We start from the raw sequence: 24,150 nt of genomic DNA on the forward strand, positions 1-24,150 counted from the left end.
GAAGTTTTCTCTCAACCAAATCCCCACACACCTGCTTCTGCGGTTGGCTCACCGCTACCTCACGAGCTAATTGTTCTATTTTACAGTTCCTTATCCAATAGCAGAGTTCCCAAGCACCCGCCGATAACCGACTGTGGAAATGACCGAAAAATAGCAATATAACAAATGTAGAAAAGCAAAGTGTTTATCTCGAAGACGAAGAAATTTCCGAAAAGCAATCATCTGTGATAACCCAGTTCGGTTCCAATATTGGAACAGGTGAACAGGAAAGTTAAGTGAATCTAAATGCATTGAAGTGAGATTTCATCCCAGGAAGAAAAAGAAGAAGAAGAAACCAAACATTTTCCTCGTTGGGAAGCAATGTGGGAGCTTATTATTTTGAAAGCGAGTTGTTAGTGCCCAGTGGAGTGTATGAGTTTCCCAAATTCGAAGTTGCTCAACGGCAACAAGAATAAAAACAAAAATCGAAACAACGGGAAGCCACGCGCGGAAGATTTCAAGCCTCCCCGGCAGAAGCTATGATATCAGTGAAACGTTGTACAGCTACCAATATCAGTACCAACGGCCATCATCATCCTCACCACAATCCGCACGGTAATAGCCCCAGCCACCACCACCACAATCAGCACCATCGCCAGAACGGTACGGTTCAGGTCCGCAGCAGTAGCGCAGGTCGCGCTGGCAGCAACAGTGGTTCCTCCGGTGGCTGTGGCAGCAACAACAACAATCGGCTGATCCGCAGCCGAAACAGTCCGTCTCTGGGTGCTACTAACGGGTACTCTTCCGGCGGTTTCCCCGGAGGAGGACCAGCAACGGTCGCCGCGTCGCTGACTAATGGTGGATCGTACTCGATCATCACGAATGGCGGTAGCTTGTACTACAGCACCAGCAACAACAGCATAGCGGGACCGAAAAGTTTGGGAAGTGAGGGACCAGTGAGTAAGACGGTGGTAGCGGCTGCGGCGAGTACCGGTGCGGACATATTCGAACTGGACAGTTTGTTCCTGGTGCCAAAATGTGCCCTCACGTACGATAAGGCTATGAGCCTGCGGAAGGATCTGGCGGCATATGATTTCAACATTAGGATACTCGAGGATACACCAAAGGGGAACGTTTGGATATGTAAGTAATTTTCTCTGGCTGCATTTCAGGTTTGTTTCATTTTCAGTTTCAACTAAAAGTTAGTTTCCAGAAGTTTCGAAAGTAGTGTATGTCGATTTTTAGCTGCTTTTATCTTACATCAAATAATCTGTGAAGCTTAACAATATAAAACGATATCACGTGTTGCCCAAATCTTCAAACGCATCAAAGTTCGAATTCCAGTACTTACAAAAAACAATATCTCAAATAACTCATCTAAATAAATTTGAAGGCTTTTTATGCAAGCAATATATTATTCATAACACTGGTACACTGGGGAGTTACAGGATAAAATTTACCTCACTTTTTTGTGTCTTTATTAAGGAGACTTCCAGCCCTATGCTGGCTCGTCTCACTTACCTCACTTAATTCTAGTACTAACTTCCCTAATCTGGAAATTATACTTTCTAGGTTTAGAGTTTTCTCACTAAGCGCTGGTGAAATGAAAACCTAACTAAAAACCAAATTCATGAGCTGTTTTTCAACGAAAATCGCATTTGAATTATTCAATACAATAATTAGAATTCAATGTAAGTCGTTGTTCTTTGGAGTGGTTAATCTCAACACACAACCTTGGTAATCATGGCGCGAATGTTTCATTTCAGTTATGTACTATGAGATGTTTAATGATCATGCGGTTTCCATTCAGTGAAAGTTCTTGAGTATTGTTTTTATCTAAGTGGGTTCTTTTCTCGTCAGCGCATAGTTCATAGGGAAAGCATTGTTATCAACTCAATGAAAAGATTATCTTATTAATTTTCATACAAACTTAATAGAGCTCGTGCTTAGTTAGTTATGAGGAATATGAACAAAAATCGATAAGCGGTAGGTAGCCCAACGTGATTCGAGATGTGCAATGCCAAGAATTAATTTTAAATCTGAGAGGTGATTCAAATATGATGTGCACTACCTTTTTAGATTTTTAGAGAAGGGCCACCTCTGTCACGCTAATTTTTACACTTTGTGTATTCATGCACTGTCACAAAATCTGGCACCCCTGCCCCCCTTAAAATGTGGACGTTTCTTCTGAACAACCCCTTATATATAGTCCCAACCTTAATTGCTATCTAAACCTTTTCAGATAGCATTAAGGTTGGGACTATATATTCAGGTTTAATCTAATTTTGCCCCAAAACGAGTAGCCTTGCTGTGCTAATTGAAAGTACCGCTCGAGATTAATAAATAAAACTGCATTTCAACTGTAAAAATCATGGAAAAAGTAATACTGGTGGGTAGATGGAGGAAATTAGATCCGTGAATTCCTCGCTTTGAATGAACATGGGATAAAAATACATTGGTAGTTTATAACAGCATAAGCTATTCGAGGAAATCATTGGATACGCGGCCATTAAATGTTCGTGCGACAGAAAATCCTTCGGGTACCTGCAGGAATTACATACTGTGTCAAATCTACGATTTGTTTGTGAACTCCTATGAGATTTTTTTCTGGAATTATGCCGTAAGTTTAACTCAGAACTTCTCCGTAAATCGCTTTTAAATTTCTTCGAGAGTTCCCCCTGGAATACCTTCGGGAACTCCTACTGGAATTCCTTCGATTATTCAAATCGGAATCCTCTTAGAAAATCTCCCTTGAATCCCATCTCAAAGTCTCCATGAAATCCCTTCGAGACTTCCCCCTAAAGTCCCTACGCAAATTCAATCTGGAATCCTTTTGAAAATTCCTCCTGGAATATCTTCGGGCATTACAAAACCACACCAACCATATACCGCCAATGGGATGGGTTAAAATAAAACTAATGAGTTAACCGCAGGTTTCGTTTATATTGACTCCAAATACATAGGTTGGGGTTGTACATTTGAACAGGCTTGTAAAATGTCATCTGCATGTCATTTGACTAATTTATTCATAACTTTCTTCAGAAGCCAAATTTATTCCATAATTTAAGATGTACTCATAACGCTTGAGTAGGGCTATATTTTTGTCCAAGGGTACATTGCTCTAAATATAACATATGAGGCTGGATAGTGAAAACTCTCCAAAATGTCACGTGTCATTTGACATAATGTCATTTGAATGACATTTTGCCTCCCACGCCTCAGATTACATATTTACAGCAATGTCTTGTTAGACAAAGTAGTAGGCACATTTGAGCGCTATAAGTTCGTCATACCTCAGGAATGATGGCTACCTTCAGAAAAAAGTTCTGGGAAAATTATATAACCGAATGCAAATGACATTTTACAACACTGCATTTGAATTCATGACTCTTTGACATTTGTAGGAAGACTTAAACAAATTTTATAATAAATTGCCTCTGCGCCACCCTCAACCCACCTCCAATTGCCTGAAATTTTGCCAGTACTCCTAAATTATCAAAAAGAATCTGATAAACATATGGGAGTTGGAATTTTGTAACATTTTTGAAATGTGAACTACCCTAACCGCCATATATCTACTAACGTAAAGGACTAATACGATTCATTGAACATGAAAAAAATACCAATCCCGTCTCCAACATTTGACCTTTGGATGCAAAGGCCGATACTCTCGAAAAGCAGCACATTTTGGAAATCATAATGTAGATAAATGTTTAGTAACGACAAGAGCTTCGATATTACAAATAACGTTAGATAATACATTTATACGCTTTGAGTACTTTGTTGTTGTATGTATAAATGTGTCTTAAATTGTATATGGAATGCAAAGATTGCCTATGATCGCATATTCGTTACAATCGGCAAAAGTAGGCATGGGAGAAATGGAACGTTTAAGTTTGTGATATGCATCAGTATGGAAATCAAATTAAATGTCTAAAAATCGCCAAAAATTACAGAAAATCTTTTTTCAGTTGAAATCTTCTATAGCGTCATTTGCATTACTTGTTATTTGAGTGCTAATTAATTGCGATTTTTTTTTTTTCAAGGAGTACGGCATACCGGCGATAGAATTTTCCAGTATTACTGTTATGCGGTCACTTTGTTCAATGTTACAAAACTTTCTGATTCCACTTAGTCAGCTTAAATAATTAACAATTTGGAGACGATCCCTAACTCAAAATCGCCAAAAATTTAAATGCTACGAATATGCGATCATGGGCAGTTTATACCAGAGATATTTTTATTTAGTTTAATTTCTGCTGTTATAATAATTATTGGTATTGATATGAAGCAGTAATCAACAGCATAACGATAATCGGTAGTTAAGCATATCGGAGGGAATAAAGCAAGTTTTCCGCAGCGGCAGTGGATACACATACGATATAGCACAGTTACTACTCAGCTAAGTCCCGAAGTAACAATTTCCAGTTGAATAACATCAGTATTATCAGATTTATTCAGCCACCGTTGAAAAAAAATTATACTAGCATATATGCTAACATTTGTTCCAACATTGTACGCCCAAAAATAAAGTATTTATTCAATAACAACTAGCAATCTCTTTTCAACTTTACTTAAATAGTCGATAATGATGTTTATTTAACAACTTTGTCCAAAAACCAGGTATAATGTTAATTCAACTTGTTCGCGATTTTCTGACTAAGCTTGATTTATTTTGCGTTTCATAATACGTTTATTTCATTACAATGCAACGCTTATTAAGGCATTGTTCAACGGGTCCGTGACGTTAGGCATAATGGACGTTAGGCATAATGTACATTAGGCATAATGAAGGTTTGGCATAATTCTGCCTTCTTTATATCTTGAGATGTTCTTTGGGTCATTTTATGCCTAACGCAGGTTGGCCAGTGAGTCGGGAAATCGGGAAATGCGTGAAATATGCGAGTCGGGAAAAAGTCCGGAATTTCTTGAAATTCTACAAAAAAAACTGGAAAAAAAAATAACAAAGTGTTCATATCATTAATTCTGGCATAATTGACATTCTGGCTACGTGCCCGGCCCTCCGCATTCTTCCGATTTTCGCGGTGTGAACGATGGATGGTTCTCCCAACAGGTGATGCAACTCGTGGTTCATTTGCCTCCTCCACGTACCATCTGCTATCTGCACCCCACCATAGATGGTACGCAGCACTTTCCTTTCGAAAACTCCCACTGCGCGTTTGTCTTCCACGAGCATCGTCCAGGTCTCGTGTCCGTAGAGAACTACCGGTTTAATAAGCGTTTTGTAGATAGTCAGTTTGGTACGGCGGCGAACTCTCTTCGATCGGAGCATTTGGCGGAGTCCAGAGTACGTACGATTTCCTGCCATGATGCGTCTCCGAATTTCTCTGCTGGTATCGTTATCGGCGGTCACCAGTGAGCCCAAGTACACGAATTCTTCAACCACCTCGATTTCGTCACCACCGATAGAAACTCGCGGTGGGTGGCTTACATTGACCTCTCTTGAGCCTCTTCCCATCATGTACTTTGTCTTCGACGTGTTGATGACTAGTCCAATCCGTTTAGCTTCGCTTTTCAGTCTGGTGTAGGCTTCCTACATCCTCTCAAAGTTACGTGCCATCTATATCGTTGGCGAAACCAAATAACTGGACGGACTTCGTGAAAATCGTACCACTCGTGTCAATCCCTGCCCTTCGTATTACACCCTCCTCAGCGATGTTGAATAGCAGACACGAAAGACCATCACCTTGCCCTAACCCTCTGCGCGTTTCGAAGGGACTCGAGAATGCCCCTGAAACTCGAACTACGCACATCACCCGATACATCGTCGCCTTGATCAGCCGTATCAGTTTATCCGGAAATCCGTTTTCGTGCATTAGCTGCCATAGCTGGTCCCGATCGAATGTATCATATGCGGCTTTGAAGTCGATAAATAGATGATGTGTGGGCACGTTGTATTCGCGGCATTTCTGCAATACCTCACGAACACCTGATCTGTGGTACAGCGTTCACCCATAAATTCCGCCTGGTACTGCCCCACGAACTGTCTTGCAATTGGTGTTAGTCGGCGGCATAAAATTTGGAAGAGTACCTTGTAGGCGGCGTTCAGCAATGTGATTGCGCGGTAGTTGCTACAATCCAGTTAGCGCCCTTTTTGTAGATGGGACACACGACACCTTCCATCCTCTCCTGCGGCAAAACCTCATCCTCCCAAACCTTGGTAATTACCCAGTGCAGCGCTCTAGCCAGTACCTCACCACCGGTGTTTAAACAGCTCTCCTCCAGGGGCTTTGTTGTTTTTCAGCCGGCCGATCTCCTCCTGGATTTCCTGGAGATTCGGAGCCGGAAGCCGCATGTCCTGCGCGCGTGCCCTTAGGTTCATTCCCATACACCCACCTTTGGATCACCTCACGCTCGTTTGTAAGTAGGTTCCCGTTTATGTCCTTACACATATCGGGCTGTGGCGCGTGGCCCTTGCGTGAACGGTTTAGCTTCTCATAGAACTTCGTGCGTTATTAACGCAGTACAGTTGCTCCGTCTCTTCACGGTCTCGATCTTCCTGCTGGCGCTTTTGCCTCCTAAAAATGTTCAGCACCCTTTTGTATCGTGCCTCGCTCGCCCTCGTTCGGTGTTGCAGCAATCTCGCCCATGCTGCATTTTTCTCCTCAACTAACTGCTCACATTTGCCATCATACCAGTCGTTTTTCTGATCCGGGGGAAAACGTGCTTAGTGCATAGAATATCTCTCCAGCCATCTTCAAAAGGCGTTGCGCCTAGCTGTTCTTCCGTTGGGAGTGCCACTTTCAGCTGCTGCAGCATGCTGTGCGTAGTCTTGGACTAGTCTACCGTCTTGTAGTCGCCCATTGTTTAGCCGCGGCGGACGACTCCGACGCGTGTTGTACACCGTCGAGAGTTTTGAGCGCAGACATACTGCAACGAGGTAGTGGTCGGATTCAATATTCGCACTGCGGTAAGTTCGTACGTTCGTGGCGAAGAAGAATTTACCGTCGATTAGAACGTGGTCGATTTGGTTTTCCGTTACGTGATTAGGTGATTTCCATGTGGCCTTGTGGATATTCTTGCGGGGGATGAAAGTGCTTCGGACTACCACTCCGCGGGAGGCTGCAAAATTTATGCATCGCTGGCCGTTGTCGTTCGATACGGTATGCAGACTATCCGGTCCAATGACCGGTCTATACATTTCCTCCCTTCCTATCTGAGCGTTCATGTCACCGATTACGATTTTGACATCCCGCAGTGGACATCCATCGTATGTCTGCTCCAGCTGTGCATAGAACGCTTCTTTCTCGTCGTCGGGTCTCCCTTCGTGCGGGCTGTGCACGTTGCTGATGCTATAGTTAAAGAATCGGCCTTTTTTATCTTTATTAAAGAGGCTTTCAGCCCTAGGCTGGCTCACCTCAGTACCTTTTATCCTCAGTTTGCACATTCTTGCGTCGATTGGCTGGCACCCAATCACGCGTTGGCGCATCTTTCCCAGCACTATGAAGCCGGTTCCCAGCTCGTTGGAGGTGCCACAGCTTTGGTAGAAGGAAACTGCTCGATGCCCGCTTTTCCACACTTTCTGTCGTGTCCTGCAGATTTCCTGCAGCGCTACGACGTCGAAGTTGCGGGGATGTAATTCATCGTAGATTATCCTGTCGGAAAAACTCAAAATCTCAAAACTCGCGACCAATTCAAATCAAGCGTGAGTTGAAACGCACCCAACTTAGCACCTAAAAAATCATGGCTAAATTGAATCTTCCATTTGAATCATCGTAGGTTTTCTTTCGTTCTCCTTCTTAAGTTATAAGAAAATTAACGTTCAACACACAGCACAATGAATACCCTTGCGTGTGTAAACAATAAATTGCACCCAAATTGTTTTTAAACACTTTTTGGAGCGAAATGATTTTTTGGGTAATGAGTGAAATTATCCGTTTTAGCCTGAAAAACTCAGACGTGATGCATCCCTTTAAAATCGCAAACAAGTTAGTTCGCGCAGGAGCGCTCAATGATTGAATTTTATGAATGATTTTACCAACACTGATTCCTGTCGCAACCTGCGAAGCCTAGCGATTTGCAGTTCCATGTTCCAAGCTTCCAATCGTGATCCTTTATGCGTCGCCTAAGTCGTTGCCGATTGTATCGAGTCGTATTATCTCTATGTCGTTCGTAATGGTTGTTGTCAGGGCTGTTTGGTGTCCCACCTAACACCAGGACTTGAATTTGTGCGCTTTGAGCGGCACGCGGTCGCTTTGGCGGAGCCTACTTGCGGATACTTGCAGCTTTTTATAGAAGTTTAACAGGGCCCACTGTCAAACCCCACCACATCCTAGGCAGGAACCACAACTCGCAGATGGCCTGGGGAGGGGTCGTCAAGCCCTTGGACATAGTCCCTGCTGCCCGCGTTCGAAACATCTGTATTAAATTCTGCAAGAACTGAATGAGTATCATAGCATAGCTTCATCGTAAATTGTGCCTACTAGCTCCATATTACTGTTTTTCGATTTTTCCCATATATTTTTGCATATAAACTTCCATTGAGTTTAGCACCGCCCAAATGCTGACCGATTTGGCTGAAATTTTGTCCATAGCATCAGGGTATCAATAGTACGGAATAAGAGGGCGACCCATTAAAAATAGAAATAAGTGTTTTCCTCCAAAATTATAAGAAAAGTGCGAATGATCAGTTCTCAAGCGGATGATGTCTTTCTTTTTTATGATATCATTGAAAACTTTTCACGTTAAAACTGTAGGCGACGTGTTTCCGGGACAACTTCTCAAATTGTGTACTCAAACGATAATAAACACAGAATGTTCATGCAAACATTTACCAGACGAGCTCGGTGGTCTAGTGGCTACCGCTTCTGCCTTATAAGCAGGAGGTCGTGGGTTCAATTCCCAGGCTCGTCCCTTTCATACTTTGTATTTCTATCTTAGTTCTTTCTGTGTTTCACGTTCTACCAAAACGATTCCTACTGTTATAACCTTCCACACAATCCCAAAACCTCCCCCCCTCTCATAGGTGGTCGTAGAGTTCTCTGCATCTTTCTTAAGTAGGTGTCCAACTAACCATCTTTCCCCTTCCGCAGCATTCGCAAGGACTTGGCCAGGACAGATCTCGACTATTGGAGGGTGCATTGCTTCTCTCTAAGAGATAGTGATTAGTCCCAAATCGATATCTGTGGTAACGGATGAAAGTGATGCTACTCTCATACAATAGTCTTGGCTTGTACCACCTCAATGCTAATGCTAATGCTAATTTTCATTCAAACATTTACCTTTACTAATATCAACAAATTGTCAACAGTCCCTTTCTTTTATTTGGCGTTATAATTTTATGGTAGTAAGGAAAAAGAGTTCGAAATATAACGATAAATGCCTCAAACCAAGATACGATTTTCAAAAGATTCTTAATCGCTGGCGATTTTTTATCACTTGATAATTAAAAAGTGAGATCGCGGATGAGTTTTGTCATCATCGATTTTTTGAAAATTTGATTTTTCCCATCTCTGGTTGGTCCTATAGTAGCGAGGATCAAATATATTCTCCTCTGGCTTCAAAATCTCTGAAATCGAGAATCCGAGAAACTTCGCCAACTTCATGTTTGGATGGCTTGTCTTCCTTGTTGGTCGCTGGATCCAGAAGTATTATGTTGCCTGCCACATACATGCCATATGGCCGCATAAAGTATCTGAATGAAGTGTTCGCGTAGGGATTCGCCGATTGACACCGACTTTCTGCAGCTCACAAGTCAGAAGCCCAACACGTGCGGATTTATTCAAAATGCCTGAATGATATTCGAATTTTAATCGCTGACAAGTATGCTTGCCATTTGTTCTAATTTTGATTTTTGTAGTAGATGAAGAATCTTCGGGAAGCCACCTTACCGGGGTTGCAATTTATTTAGGGTAAGTCGGTATAATATGCCCCCCTAAGGCAAATCCTTGATAACTTTTCACTTTTCAACGCAATTTATGCAAACTTTGCGTTATTTGGTAGTCCATGAAGTCGCAAATGCATTGCCCGTGAGTAGTCATATAGATAAATAAAAATATTACAGACAACTCGTAATACAGCTTTTTTGAAAAGTCGTGAAAAATGGATTTCAAAAAGTGCCTGGGCAATACGCCCCACCTTAACCAAAGACGTTTCATAGCCCTTCATTAGTATTTTATCAATCCCATGATAAAAAGGTTACAAATCTTTATGTGCTTCACATTAAAAACTAACATAAGTCCAGTTAAGCAGGTTTGAATTACATTTCAATTCTTCTTCATTGGCATTACATCCCCCACTGGGACATTGCCGCCTCGCAGCTTAGTGTTCATTAAGCACTTCCACAGTTATTAACTGCGAGGTTTCTAAGCCAGGTTACCATTTCTGCATTCGTATATCATGAGGCTAACACGATGATACTTTATGCCCAGGGAAGTCGAGACAATTTCCAATCCGAAAATTGTCTAGACCGGCACCGGGAATCGAACCCAGCCACCCTCAGCATGGTCTTGCTTTGTAGCCGCGCATCTTACCGCACGACTAAGGAGAGCCCCTTATTACATTTCAATAGTTTCCATATAATTTGGAAGCCGCTGCTGCAAGCTCGCCGCGCTTGTGTCCAGTTGGTAAATTCAAAAACTCGGAAAGTATTTATTTTGGATATAGGGTTTGTTCACCGAAGTTTCAAGATATTTAGGAGCGCATCTTTCGATAAAAACAGTTTGATGATTAATCCCCCTAAAAGTGAGTTGAGAAAATTATTTTTCCACCAGAATAAGATAGACACGTAGTTTCTTCGGCAAAGTTGTAGCAAATGTTTATACAAGCAACTTTGCTGAACATCTCAAGTTTCCATCTCTTACATATATCAAACTTAAGTCGTTTTATGTAAAAACCCCATTGAAATCTTATTTTTAAATCTAACTCTTTCCAATGATTTTTCCCATTCTCCGTCTCTTCTACAAAGTTGTTAATCAAGCAGAATTACATTATTGATATAACAAACTTGACATGGTTTATGTGGAAATCCCCATAAAATCATTCTTTTAACTTAAACTAACTCTAATGATTTTTCACATTTTCCGTCTTTTCTACAAAGTTGTCAAAGCAGCGAAATTACATATTTTTGCTGAACATTTTAACTTTCTATCTCTTATAAAACAAAAGTTATTCAAATATTATGATTTTTTATAGGTTTACAAATTTTTAACACAGCATTCGAGAAGACATATCGTGAAGAAATTTGCGACTTTTTGCAATTAAGGGAGTAATCATAAATGGAAATACCTCTAAAAATATGTATAATTTAAAGATAACTTTTGTTGTATGTGAGATGGGATGTTACAATATTCAGAAAACCCAGATTAATCCACCTAGCGTTGGTGGTGCCTTTCTCGCATTTAGTTAAGACACCAACCTTATATGGGGTTTATATGGTCCGATGTACCATTTTCTTCATAACTTTTAAACGCAATGACCGATCGTTATAAAATTAAATAGTGATCAACAAGGCTTTGTCCCCTGTCGAATGAAACTTGTTGCGAGAAAATCGGTTAAGGATTACTATACGAAAAGTTGTCTAATGTTTTCCATAGCTTTTGTGCACACACATACACACACATACACACATACATACACACGGACAGACAGACATGTGCTCAGCTCGTCAAGCTGAGTCGATTGGTATATAATACTATGGATCTCGTTGCTCGTATTAACATTTGCCACAACTTTGCGGAAGACACTACGTGTCTATCTCATTCTGGTGGAAAAATAATTTTCTCAACTCACTTTTAGGGGGATTAATCATCAAACTGTTTTTATCGAAAGATGCGCTCCTAAATATCTTGAAACTTCTGTGAACAAACCCTATGTCCAAAATCAACCCTTTTCGAGTTTTTGAATTTCGATCGTGAAAATGACGAAATAAAACACTGTGCACTGGGGCGTTTTGATCAGTGAAACATATTTTTGAAAAACGTTACATTTTTGAAGATGAAAGCAATTTTATATCATATTAACCACTAAGAAAAGTTATTTTGTTGCCCAACTGAGTGTTCCAGTGCAAGTTTTGCGGACAATATGCTAGCGTCGCTCCAGAATGTTGAGCAAACGTACCGTGATGAACTTATTAATAATTATAAAAAATCACGCAAATAAAGTAATCAAAAAAAAAAAAAAATGGGCAAACGAATTTTGAACGTTACATCAAAACTGTAACTTTTAGTATTTTGCAAATATTTTCATTATGTAATACAAAAATACTTCCACATTCACATAGTATGATAGGTTTACAAATATTTATAGGTACCAACTGATTTTGACCCTTAGTTATAGTTTTCTAGAAATCAAAGGGGGCGTTTTGGCCAGGTGGGGCGCATTATACCGTCTTACCCTACATCATGCTGAAGGGACTGTCTTCTAGATGCTGGAACGATGCAACATTGTCCGCTTATTCTTTTTAAGTGATGCCTTCTTCATAAGGGTCCTATTTGTAGCTTTGGTTAGTTTAAGTAGTAGGGTAACACAGTTTGCGATGAAACCCACGATTTTCTCTGTATAAGGCAGAAACGTTAGCCATCAGCCACCGATCAGCCATTTCTAAACTGTTAATTCCAGACCAAAAACCAACAACGCAAAGTTGTCAGTAAATACCAGCAGTTGCTTGTTTTCCGATTCATCCAATTCCTTTCACATACCACCTCTTCGAATAATTTGAAGTGTGCAAAATGCGCACTCACTAATTACCGACTTCAAACTACGCTGACTGTTATAATTGTGCATATTGAGTTAAATGATTACCCCGTTCCGCACCTTTCATCTAATGCGAGCCGATGATAGCGGCTCAAACGGCATTGCTGATTTTTACCCGTTCAATTTTCGTCCGTTTGTTCTCTGCCGGCGGCGGCGGTTCCTCTGTCGGTCTTCGTTTTTTTTTCTCAGCTGGGTGGGTAACTGAGCTCCATTACCCACTTGAGTTAGCCAATAAAAGCAAGCTCGTCATATACATATGTGCATGCATCCACGCTAAGAAACTAATTCACGGTTCTGCTTCTAATTGATTCCCGGAATGTTTTTGTATGATTTACTGTGATACATAACGTGCGTCGATTCCACGATGCACTCAAGAGATGCTTCAATCGAGATATGGACAAAAATGTCTGCGAAACCGCACTGAGAGAATGTTCATTTTTTTACAGTTTTAGCATGAACATGACCAGCCCAGCAGCTTCTGTAGTCCAAGTCCAATTTTTGATGGTAACATATCATAATAGAATAATTGAAATTCAGACCTGTAGTATTATATTATAATCAGAATGAGCATGTTCAAACAAAAACGAAAGTTTGAACTTTATGATCAGAGTCTCATTTAAACATGATGAAAGAGAAAAAACCTTCATATCTGGATAACACTGAAACGGTTGTTGCTGCTGCGCTGTAGCCGGCTAATAATCGTCGTTTTTACCATTCAAATGTCACGGTTCGGTGTTCACGGTGGCGATGTGCGGAGTAAACACATGTACACCGATGCGATGGTTATCGCGCAAACCAACAACAGTGACAGGGAAGCAAAAAAAACGAAAAGATAAGCAAACTCCGCACGCCGACCGGCGCACGGACGCGAAATTACGGTTCGCCCAAAGCTGGATCGATTGGGAATGGTGGATTCCGTCTGAGCCGGCCCAGTTTGCTAATTCCATGTTTGGACTGAATGGGAAACGCGTGCGTGCTTCCGTATTCAGAAGGTTTGCCAGCAACCTGCTCGATCGCTGGAACAAGTATTTCCATATCTATTCAGATGGTGTCGTTGGTTGGTTGGCATAAATCGCAACAACAAAAAAACAACTAAGACGAATATAATCGCTGTCAATCGGATTGGCAGTAGGTATCATGTATCAGGAATATATTAAGTTTTTGCTACCTTAAAAATCACCTGGTGAAAGCACGTACAGATTACCGTTCCAATCAGATCAGAAATAGTTAGTTTAGATTTAGATGAATGGAAATGTGCACAACGTTAACATAAGGGGAGAGAAAAAAACGACAAATCGAATTGCTCGATTGGAGTCAATCTGTCTGCAAAGAGGTATTGAATGTCACCTCATTTACGTTGTATGAATATGGATAACTTTGACAGATGGTTACATGTTGTGATTTCTATCTGTGTCATTTATGGACAAATATTTACATTTTTTGCTTTTGATAGAAGCTGCGAGGCAATTCCGATTTTTTAGTGTTCTTTAGATTATTCAGTCACTTCACCTAAACACGAAACGACATTGTTGTTTCATAAGGGCGAACGTCGCAAGCGTAAACATTGACTTCTTCTGCCGATTTCAGGAAGCTAACTTGTGGCGATATTTTCCACTTCCGTTCGGTAGAAGGCGCGGAGCTCCACCAGTTCCAAGTGGTTGTTAGCTGGAAGCGATCCTAATTGTTGAGGAATTTGCAGGAGAAGGCATTGCTTACGTTTGCAACTTTCGCCCTTATGAAACACCAATGTCAAATTATTGTCTAAGAGGTGAGCCAGCCTAGGACTGAAAGCCTCTAAAATAAAGACAATAATAATAATAATAAATTATTGTATAAAATATTGGCATATACAGGGGTTAGACAAAAAGGTTGAGATAGACAGGGTTTGTGGTATTGCACTACCACAATCACAATTTCTCGACGGAAAGACGGAAAGAGGCAGACGACACACCGCCGGTGGTAAATCATTCAGAATGCTCTTTTCACCGTCCATTTTTTGTTGAGCCTTAATATGAAGAGATTTACAAAAGAAAGGCAAATTGAGAGGAATTCTCTTCAAATTACAAAACACAATCTCATGGTGGAGTCAAAAAACTAAATTGCATCGGCATCGTCGCGTCGGCGTGTGGTTATTATTTAGTTTTTTTACCCTTATGTAGATCTTTTCAATCTATTCTATAAGCATTCTAAGTAGAGTTAGAGTATCTGTTCCATTATTAATAACATGCTCCTATATCAATAACATTTGCAAACAGGCCATTTAGACACGATTTGTGTCGTGTTTTGTTGTTATCCGGCGTGCTGACTGCTGAAAAAAATCACAAAAATGAGAAAAAAACAATTTGCGCATCAATTCTTTGTTTTCGAATGGTATTGATTTGGGTACCCGGTACATGGTATGAATTCAAGGAGCAGATCCCCTAGTTTTAAGCAAAACTGTGCACATCATGCTGCATCGTGACAGCATCGAGAAGGCAGCTCCTTCAACGGGATGTAGGTAGCGCAACCCTGATAAGGTAGCCTACCGAAGATTCTACAGTTACGAAGAAAGACAAAAGTAGAGCAAACGGATTGATTCAGCGGCAACAGACCCGGCAACGAATAAAAGACAACGATTGGAAAGTCGGATCTTGGAACGGGAGAACTTTGAATGAACCCGCACGTGTTGGGTTCCTGGCTCGTGAGCTGCAGAAGGTCGGCGTGAGTATGGCAGCTATCCGGGAAATACGATGGCCTAGAACTGGAGAACGTGAATTCCTGGCGGTGTATCCCATAGCTAACACTTCATTCAAATACCACATCTACTATAGCGGCGGTAACAAAGCAGAACGTGGAGTTGACGTCATGGTAATCGGAGGGCAGATGAAGCGTGTTATCCTTCGGAAGCCGAAAAGCTACCGCATTTGCGTTATGAAAATAAAGGGCAAATTCTTTAACTATAGCCAAATTAGCATCTAGGATGAGTTCTAGATGGATGGCAATCAGCAAAATTCTTCTCACGTAGGAATATCTGCTAACACACCTGGCAACATCAGAGTGGAAACACCTGATAGACCACGTGCTGATCGACGGACGACATTTCTCGGATGTTATACATAAATGTAATGTCCTTTAGAGGCCCGAACATTGACTCGGATCACTACCTTGTAAAAATTCGGGCGCGACTTTCTCGCGTCACAAATTCACGGAACAACAGAACGATGCGTTTCAAAATCCAACGCTTGTTAGTTAAAGGAGTTGCTGAACAGTACCACCAGAAGCTGGACGAGCGGAGAAGAGATGCCACTGGATCTGGCGACGTCAACAGATTGTGGGCAAATATCCACGAAGCTGTGACCACAACAGCGCAGAAAGTGTTAGGCACTGCACAGCGACGCCAACGAAATGGTTGATTTAAGGCTTAAAAAGGATTTGGCGATGAAAAGAGCTTTCTGAATGATTTACCACCGGCGATGTGTCTCTCTTTCCGTCATTTTAAACATTGTGATTGTGGTAGTGCAACACCAAGTAATACCACAAACAGTCATTCAAAAAATGCGGATTTTTTTAGTGGTTTGATGCCAATCTTTGTTCCCCCTACTAGAAGTCAAATGTTAGTGGCCCGTTCCAACAGAGAGCGGTACAGTGTAGCAAGGGCAGAAGAGAAACGAATCCATCGCAGAAAACAGGCAATACGAAGATAGTGTGATAGCTGAAGCGCAGGAGAACATAGATAGAAACGATAGGCGGAGGTTTTACGCAACTGTCAATGGCGCGCGGCATAAGACTGCGCCAGTGCCCGCCATGAGCAATGACCGAGAGGGTGATTTGCTGACAGACAAGACTATGGTGACAGCCAGGTGGAAGGAGCACTTCGAAGACTTGTTGAACGGTGAAAATGAAGGTGTATTAAGGAACTGGATGAACATAGTCGGCGACGGTCAAGCTGTGAAACCACCAAAGCTGGGCGAGGTAAAGTAAACTGAAAAACAGTAAAGATGCTGGGAAGGACGAGATCCCGGTCGAATTTCTCAAACACGGATCCTGACAGACTGAGACTGCTTGAGGAGTCTTCGTCGGCTAACACCAGGCGTGAGGGCCGATCAACGACGAGCTCCTGGGCTTTGTGGACGACATCGACCTCATTGGAATCGATCGCAGAGCAGTAGTGGAGGCTTCTGTCCAACTGAAAAGGAAGACGGCAAGGATAAGCTTAACCATTCACTCTACCAAGGCAAAGTACATGGTGGTTGGTAGAGATAGAGGAAGACCTATTGGTGTTGGTACTGAGGTAGTGCTTGATAGGAATGTGTTTGAAGTTGTTGAATAATTTGTTTACCCTGGAACGCTTGTAACTCTAATTCTACCAGTGGCTCTTTATGGACGGTTAAAGAGGCGGACTGGATAACTTTCGGGGTTTTCGAGCGAAAAGTAATGCGTACAATACCTGGCGAGAAACTAGAAAATAATGTGCGGCACAGACGCATGAATCATGTATCAAGTAAACAAAGTAGAAAATATTATGAATGGTATTAAATACGGCAGACATCAGTGGCCTGGTCACTTAGTGCGAATGTTGGAAGAAAAAAAAGCGAAAACAATATTCAACAGAGAACCGGATAGATGCCGGTGACTTACGCGGTGAACCGGACCTGGGGACCTAATCTTTCGGGGAAACTGAAGGAACATCGCCCGAAACCGACGATTATGGATCTCTACAATACGCCAGGCATATGTGTATTGACGCTGTAGCCAACTTCTACACCTTATCAATTGAACTGTTGAGTATTCAGATTCATCTTTTCAATAAAATTCTGATATTTTTATCCTACACAATTTTAGATACATTTCCTGTTGTTTCGGGGAAATCATATGTGACCGAGGGCTTGTTCGAATGCTCAGTAGTGCATTCCCAAAACTAACAAGCTTTTCGGTTTTGCCTTTCTCGTATACTAATGTAAAGGCTATATGATCGCTCCAAAAACAAACTTTTTATAGAAGATCCATAGTGTTATATACCGATCGACTCAGTTCGACGAATTGAGGGGATGTCTGTGTGTATGTGTGTGTGTCTGTGCGCACCCACGTACCAAAATGTAGCAAAAGTGTCACTCATTTTTCGGGCACTTATCCTCAACCGATTTGCTCGCAATAAGTTGCATTCGACGCAGACTTCTATCCCATTGTTTCCTATTGAAAATTGGCCGGATCGGACAATGGGCTCGGAAGTTATGGTCAAAATACTTTTTTACGGAATAATCCCGTACAAAAGTGTCACTCATTTTTCGGGCACTTATCCTCAACCGATTTGCTCGGACTTCTATCTAATTGAAAATCTATCTATTGAAAATTGGCAGGATCGGACTATTCGATCGGAAGTTATGGCAAAAATACTTTTTTTACGGAATAATCGCGTAACAAAGTGACACTCATTTTTCGGACACTTATCCTCAACCGATTTCCTCGCAACAAATCACATTTGACGCAAATTTCTATCTCATTGTTTCCTTGAGCTTGAGCTTGAGCTTGATTGACTGCTCGTAGTTGCCACTCCATTATGACCAGATCAGCTGTTCTTGCACAGGGAACCAACAGATGTTTGCTTGGGACTAGCACATATCTTCAATGTACAAGTACTGGTGATCTCATTTGTTAGGTCATACTGGCGCCTGCCACGTCAGAATGCAAGTCAATGTGGGGAAGGGGGAGGAAATGATGATGCAATCACTCGCCCACTGCAAGCCGAATATACCTCTGCACTTGCCACGAGTTCATGCGGAATTTGTTGGAATTTCTGGGTTAGGTTGGAGAGGCAGAGGTCCGTCTTGGTTATCGTTCTGCTGTCCGAAACATGAGAGATCACGCACTGAACTGATTAATTTTATTACCGGCCGCGCAATGCAGAACACAATAATTCGGCCGACCGCGCGATCGTTCTGCTGTCCGAAACATGAGAGATCACGCACTGAACTCACAAATTTCTATCTCATTGTTTCCTATTCAAAAAATTGGCCGGATCGGATTATGGGACCGGAAGTTATGACTAAAATGCTTTTTTACGGAATAATCGCGTAAAAAGTGTCACACACAAAAGTTATGGACAAAATACCATTTTTTGCACTGGAAAGGCACCATCACCGATAGGTGGATTAATCAGGTTTTTTTTATAACAAATATGTTTTACTCACGCACGAACATATATATTTTGAAACATAAGAATTTCTTTTGAGTCAAAATGGACTGTAAAGGACTTTGGGAGAGGAACATTTATTACACAAGGGATCCCTCATTGAAAGATGTATTTCATTTTTGCCTTTCTCGTATACAAAGTATACGTAAAGGCTATATGTTCGCTCCAAAAATGAACTTTTTATAGGAGGCCCGGAGACCCATAGTGTTATATATCAATCGACTCAGTTCGACGAATTTAGGTGATGTCTGTGTGTGCGTGTGTGTGTATGTGTCTGTGCGCACCCACCCAAAAAAAATGTCACTCATTTTTCAGGTACTTATCCTGAACCGATTTTCACGCAACAATTTGCATTCGACGCAGGATAATCTACCATTGTTTCCTATTGAAAATTGGTCAGATCGGACTATGGGCTCGGAAGTTATGGCCAAAATGCCACTTTTTTTTATAGAAAAAAAGAGTAAAAAAATGGCACTCATTTTTCAGGCACTTATCCTTAACCGATTTACACGCAACATTCGACGCAGAATATTCTCTTATTGTTTCCTATTGAAAATTGGCCAGATCGGACTATGAGCTCAAGAGTAATGGCCAAAATACTATTTTTATAATGCACGAGAAAGGCACCATCACCGCTAGGTGGATTAATCAGGGTTTTTTTTTATTTTGGGTTTGACTCACCGGTTGATAGCTCGAACTTCTTGTTTAGGCTTTTCGAAAGTCTGCACAAATTGTTTAGGTTTCGAAATGATTCTTGGGATTCAGATTTATAAACTTTTCCCCTTATTTTATATGACTTGCATCAAATTGTGTTTTCCAGTGGTGAAAATGGCGGAAAATACAAAAATAAATATTAAAATAAATAAAATGAAACAAACTCATCAGATTTCATTTGTCATAAGACGTCGTAAGTGTCAATAGAAATCGTCATAACTGTTGGTTCCGCGACTTTGGTAGACATGCGACACGAAAAATCCGAACAGGTGATGCGTTGTTCTAGGTTATGACGAAGACAATATTTTTTCGCTTTTTGATATTCTCGTATACAAAGTAGACGTAAAGGCTATATGTTCGCAGTGTTGTGCTTAATCATTATCAGACGATCATGATTGCAATTTTCATGTGAAAACTTTCACGTGAAAACAGTAGGCGAGTTGTCGTCGGCGACAACTTCTCAAATTTTGTACTCAAACGATAATAAACACAGAATTTTCATTCAATCATTAATCTTCACTAATAATAGCTAATTGTCAACAGTCCCGTTATACCTTCGATTTGGCGTTATAGTTTCATGCTAGTACGGAAAAATAGTTAAAAAGGTAACGGTAAATGCTTCAAATCAAGATACGATTTTCAAACGATTCTTAATCGCTGGCGAGTTTTAATCACTTGATAATTTAAAAGTAAAATCGTGGGTGAGTTTGATCATTCTCGATTTTTCGAAAATTTGAGTTTTCCCAACCCTGTATGTTCGTTCCAAAAACATACTTTTAATAGGAGGCTCGGAGACCCATAGTGTTATATATCGATCGACTCAGCTTTCTTTACGACGAGAACGACTATTGACGCCCCTTGTTATATTTTTAGTTTACTGTTATTTACACTGACCCCACATATATAGGTCACTTTGTAACAATAATTAGTCACTCTATTTTGAATGGCGGTCAAATGTAAATGACTCATATTAGTGCGTGACCCATGATTGTGGGGTCAGTGTACATCGTAAAGAAGAAAGGCTGACTGCTTGACTTCATAGTTGACTTTGAAGTACCTTTACTCGAACCGATTTGCTTGCAACAAGTTGCATTAGTCGGTGCAAGTTGCATCCTGTCCCACTGTTTCTTAATGAAAATGGGCCAGATGGGACTATGGAATCAAAAGTTATGACCAAAATACGATTTTTGTACCCAAAAACACGCTAAGCAATTCTCACCAAAGTACATATGTGTACGAGAAAGGCACTAACTTCGCTTGGCATTATTGCCTTTGCAAAATTTCAAGCAAATTGAAAAATGTGATAAAAATCGGCTTTTGAATTCACACAGAATTACCCTATCATCGAATAATTGGTGGAGGGGCTGGGAATCAAACCCGCTCATAAGGCGAACGTGTAGCCAACAACGCTACGGGACGCACGTTTCTTGGATCTATTGTTTGGGATAATTTTATTTAAGTCTGCAATTACGACCAATATTTTAGCGTCCTATTCATAATGGAACTGACACCTAACTATTTTAACTAATGTCTCACATATTTAAGCAATTTGAACGTTTGTGCTCCAATCAAATAAATCTGTTACATCATACTCTTTGATAATCACCTCAGTAAAACCACACCCATTGCATTCGTAAGCTATCTTATCCGGGCCGCCCCGTGTCGGTGTTTTTTATGTTTTCTTTTCTTGTTTGTTGTAATAAATTTCCTTCCTGTTTGTTGTCGTCTGGCCTAACGATGCCCTTTGTATATAACCTTTGCAATATACGTACAGTGCAGATAACGTGTCCGAACTTCAGCGACGATGACCCAACGGCCCCGGCGACACTTCGCAATATGCCCGCGGGTGTGACCTCTTCCACCAAGAGTTGCTTTGTTTTCCTCCATCCGGATCGCTCTGGCGAAAACAAATATAATTTCGCTTTCGCTTGACCCCCCCTCGGTGTAAACTGTTTGGTGCGTCTCGAATTGAATCCAACCGTCCCGTCCGTCTGTCAAGCCATGATGGACTAACGACATGTGTGGATGTTACAACTCTGATACGGCGTCGCGTAGCGGCGAAGTTGTACCTCCTCAGCTGTGTTTCGAGACATTGGACACTTTGGCAAGTCGAAAGTGCCATTCCGTTACCCGTTGGTTGTAACATCTGATGATTTACGACTACATGGTTCGGTTGCAAACTTTATTGTGTTTCTTTTGTGAAGGTTGTCATAATCTTTTAATACATGTCCATTTACGCCATGAACCTTCTTTAATGTTTTCTGCTCGAATGGAAAGTTGCTAATTTTTATCTTTTTTTTTTCTATCTTTTCAGGTAAGTGTGCGCTTCTTAGCATTACGTCATGCGTCTCCGGATAAAATTCTTGATGAACATTCGCCGAATGTTAAGGTACACAGATAAGTTAAAACTAAGTTCGTAATACCAGCAGCAACACTTGTCGTCACTTCCACAAGACATAATAAACATATCCACGGAATGAAAGCACACACTGTGCAGACAGACGAACGTGTGCTAAATTCAAACGCCTACGCTCTCGTCCGACAGACAACCGTCTGTGGTTGGGTACTACTGTTATTGTTACAGCTTCTGGAACAGTTATCGACCGAGCAGCGCAATAAAATGATACATGAAGCACTTAAATTCCAGCTCCCGACAAGAATCGCAAGCGGCATCGTGTGTGTGATTTTTTTTTTGCTTGGTCAGTGATGCAGTTTGTTGGTATATTAGGTTGAGATCATATTGGATCGTTGAGCGAATTTAATTGCACTGCACACTAAGCAAGCGGCAACTTGGTTGAGTCAGTATTCAGTAAAGGATGTGCTTCTTTGTCATGAATTTTTGAGGTCGTGATGGAATTCCAGGGAGAATTAGTCACACGATTGTCTCCAATTAAAATCGATGTAATTATTGGTTGTTTGTTGATTTTTTTTGTCCGTTGTGCAAACAACATTTTTATGGTCAGCTTGAATCCGCAAACATGCAATAATGTCAAGCTCTTTCTTAGTTTCTTTCCGTGTGTTTATCGGATGTAAGGAAATTAATAAAATATTTACTGTAAACTATTGCTGGGTTCGACATGCATCAATTTTGATGAATATGCAATAGATAAATTTGAATAATAATAATTGGTTGGTGTTTATCATTCATATATTTCCTGCGTGATCAAACTCGTTCCACCGTATATTCTTTCGAATTTTCTCGAGAAATAGCTTCGTTTTTAAGAAAATTCCTTTTCCTCTGAATTTCCACAAGAAATATCTTCTTTTAACCGGATTTTTTTTTAATTTCCTAGGGAAATAGCTTTGTATTTCCTTGGGAAATTGCTTTGACTTTCCTCGGTGAACTACTTCGAATTTTCTCAGGAAATTCCTTCGAATTTTCACCGCAAGTTCCTTCACATTTTCACGAGAAAGTCTCAAGTTTTTTTTTTTGGAAATTCCTTTGAATTCCTTGTTTTTCTTTGTAATTTCCATGGAAAATTTCTTTGAATTTCCACGGAAATATTTTTTTCTAACGGGAATATTTTCTTCGATTTTCCACGGAAGATTTACGGATTTTCTACGGTTTTCTCACGAGAAGTTCTTTCGAGTTTTTCCGGAATATTCCGCCGCATTTTCAAAGAATTTTTTTTACGAATTTCAACGGGAAATTCCCTTGAATTTCCACTCGAATTTCCCTAAAACTTTCATGGAAAATTATGCTTAATTTTTGCAGTAATTTCTTTTCCGATTGCTTCGGGAGTTTTTTGTTGACATTTTGCTCTTCCAGAGAAAACTTTCCTCTTTCCGGCTCAATTTATAAACTACCGCAGCTGTCACTTCATACTTTTTCTTTGCTGTTTGCATGGCATTCTACGATGACAACACCAAAAATCAGGTCTTCGTTTCAGTGTTTCGAATATTTTCAGGCTTGCGGTAGAACTTTGACAGTTGTGGAATAACTTTGCGGAATCCGCAAAGTGGAAAATTTTGATAAGATCCGCAATATTAAAGTAAAAATTTATTGTAGAAGATCAAAGTATGCAGTGGTTGTGAGAAGACGTAAAAATGGTCCTGGAAGTTTGAAAAATTGAAACTTGACATTTTATACGGGAAGATCCAAACATTTTTTTTATAATCCCTAACAAGTATCATCAAGAAATTGTGCCAATGTCGAAAAGCACTTTTCATTAAAAATAAACCATCCGATCTGGATTTCGAAGAGGTTCCATGCAGACGAATTGCGAATCCCTGAATGTACGAATATGTAGTCGCAGCTTATGATGGATGTGATCACATATGTTTAAAGTAGGACTGGGGAAGTCATACCGTTGGTTGGAAAAGAAGCTATGGTTTAATATGGAAAAATGTTGCTAGCTATACTTCGGTAATTCCGTTCTATTTTTCATTCGTATATAAGTCAATGCTCCTACAAAATATCACACTTAGTTTTTATTTCTGCAGCTTGGGAAAAATCCGCACAGCCGTGCGCTAGCAAAATAAATAACTGATATTCCGGCAAAAATGACGTTTGTTAGATGATTTTCGGCAAATTATTTGCTGTTTATCAGCCATTTTTTTCACAGAAATCTCAG

At 40.7% G+C, this 24,150-nt stretch overlaps 1 protein-coding gene across 16 annotated transcripts in view; it reads left to right on the forward strand.

The window, feature by feature from the left end:
- The window catches only part of LOC134227627 (capping protein inhibiting regulator of actin dynamics), a 477,592-nt gene that overhangs the window by 275,691 nt on the left and 177,751 nt on the right, over nucleotides 1–24,150 (forward strand). For 12 of the 16 annotated variants that reach the window (XR_009983712.1, XM_062709242.1, XM_062709241.1 and 9 more), the window contains exon 2: nucleotides 87–1,122. The exons of the other annotated variants lie outside the window; for them this stretch is intronic. Coding sequence is in view for 11 of the 12 variants with exons in the window: in XM_062709242.1 (XP_062565226.1) it covers nucleotides 519–1,122 (604 nt within the window). In the remaining variant the exon portion in view is untranslated. The remainder of the gene's footprint in view (nucleotides 1–86; nucleotides 1,123–24,150) is intronic. 16 annotated transcript variants of the gene reach the window in all.

Source organism: Armigeres subalbatus, chromosome 3, assembly GCF_024139115.2.
Source record: "Armigeres subalbatus isolate Guangzhou_Male chromosome 3, GZ_Asu_2, whole genome shotgun sequence".
NCBI lineage: Eukaryota > Metazoa > Arthropoda > Insecta > Diptera > Culicidae > Armigeres > Armigeres subalbatus.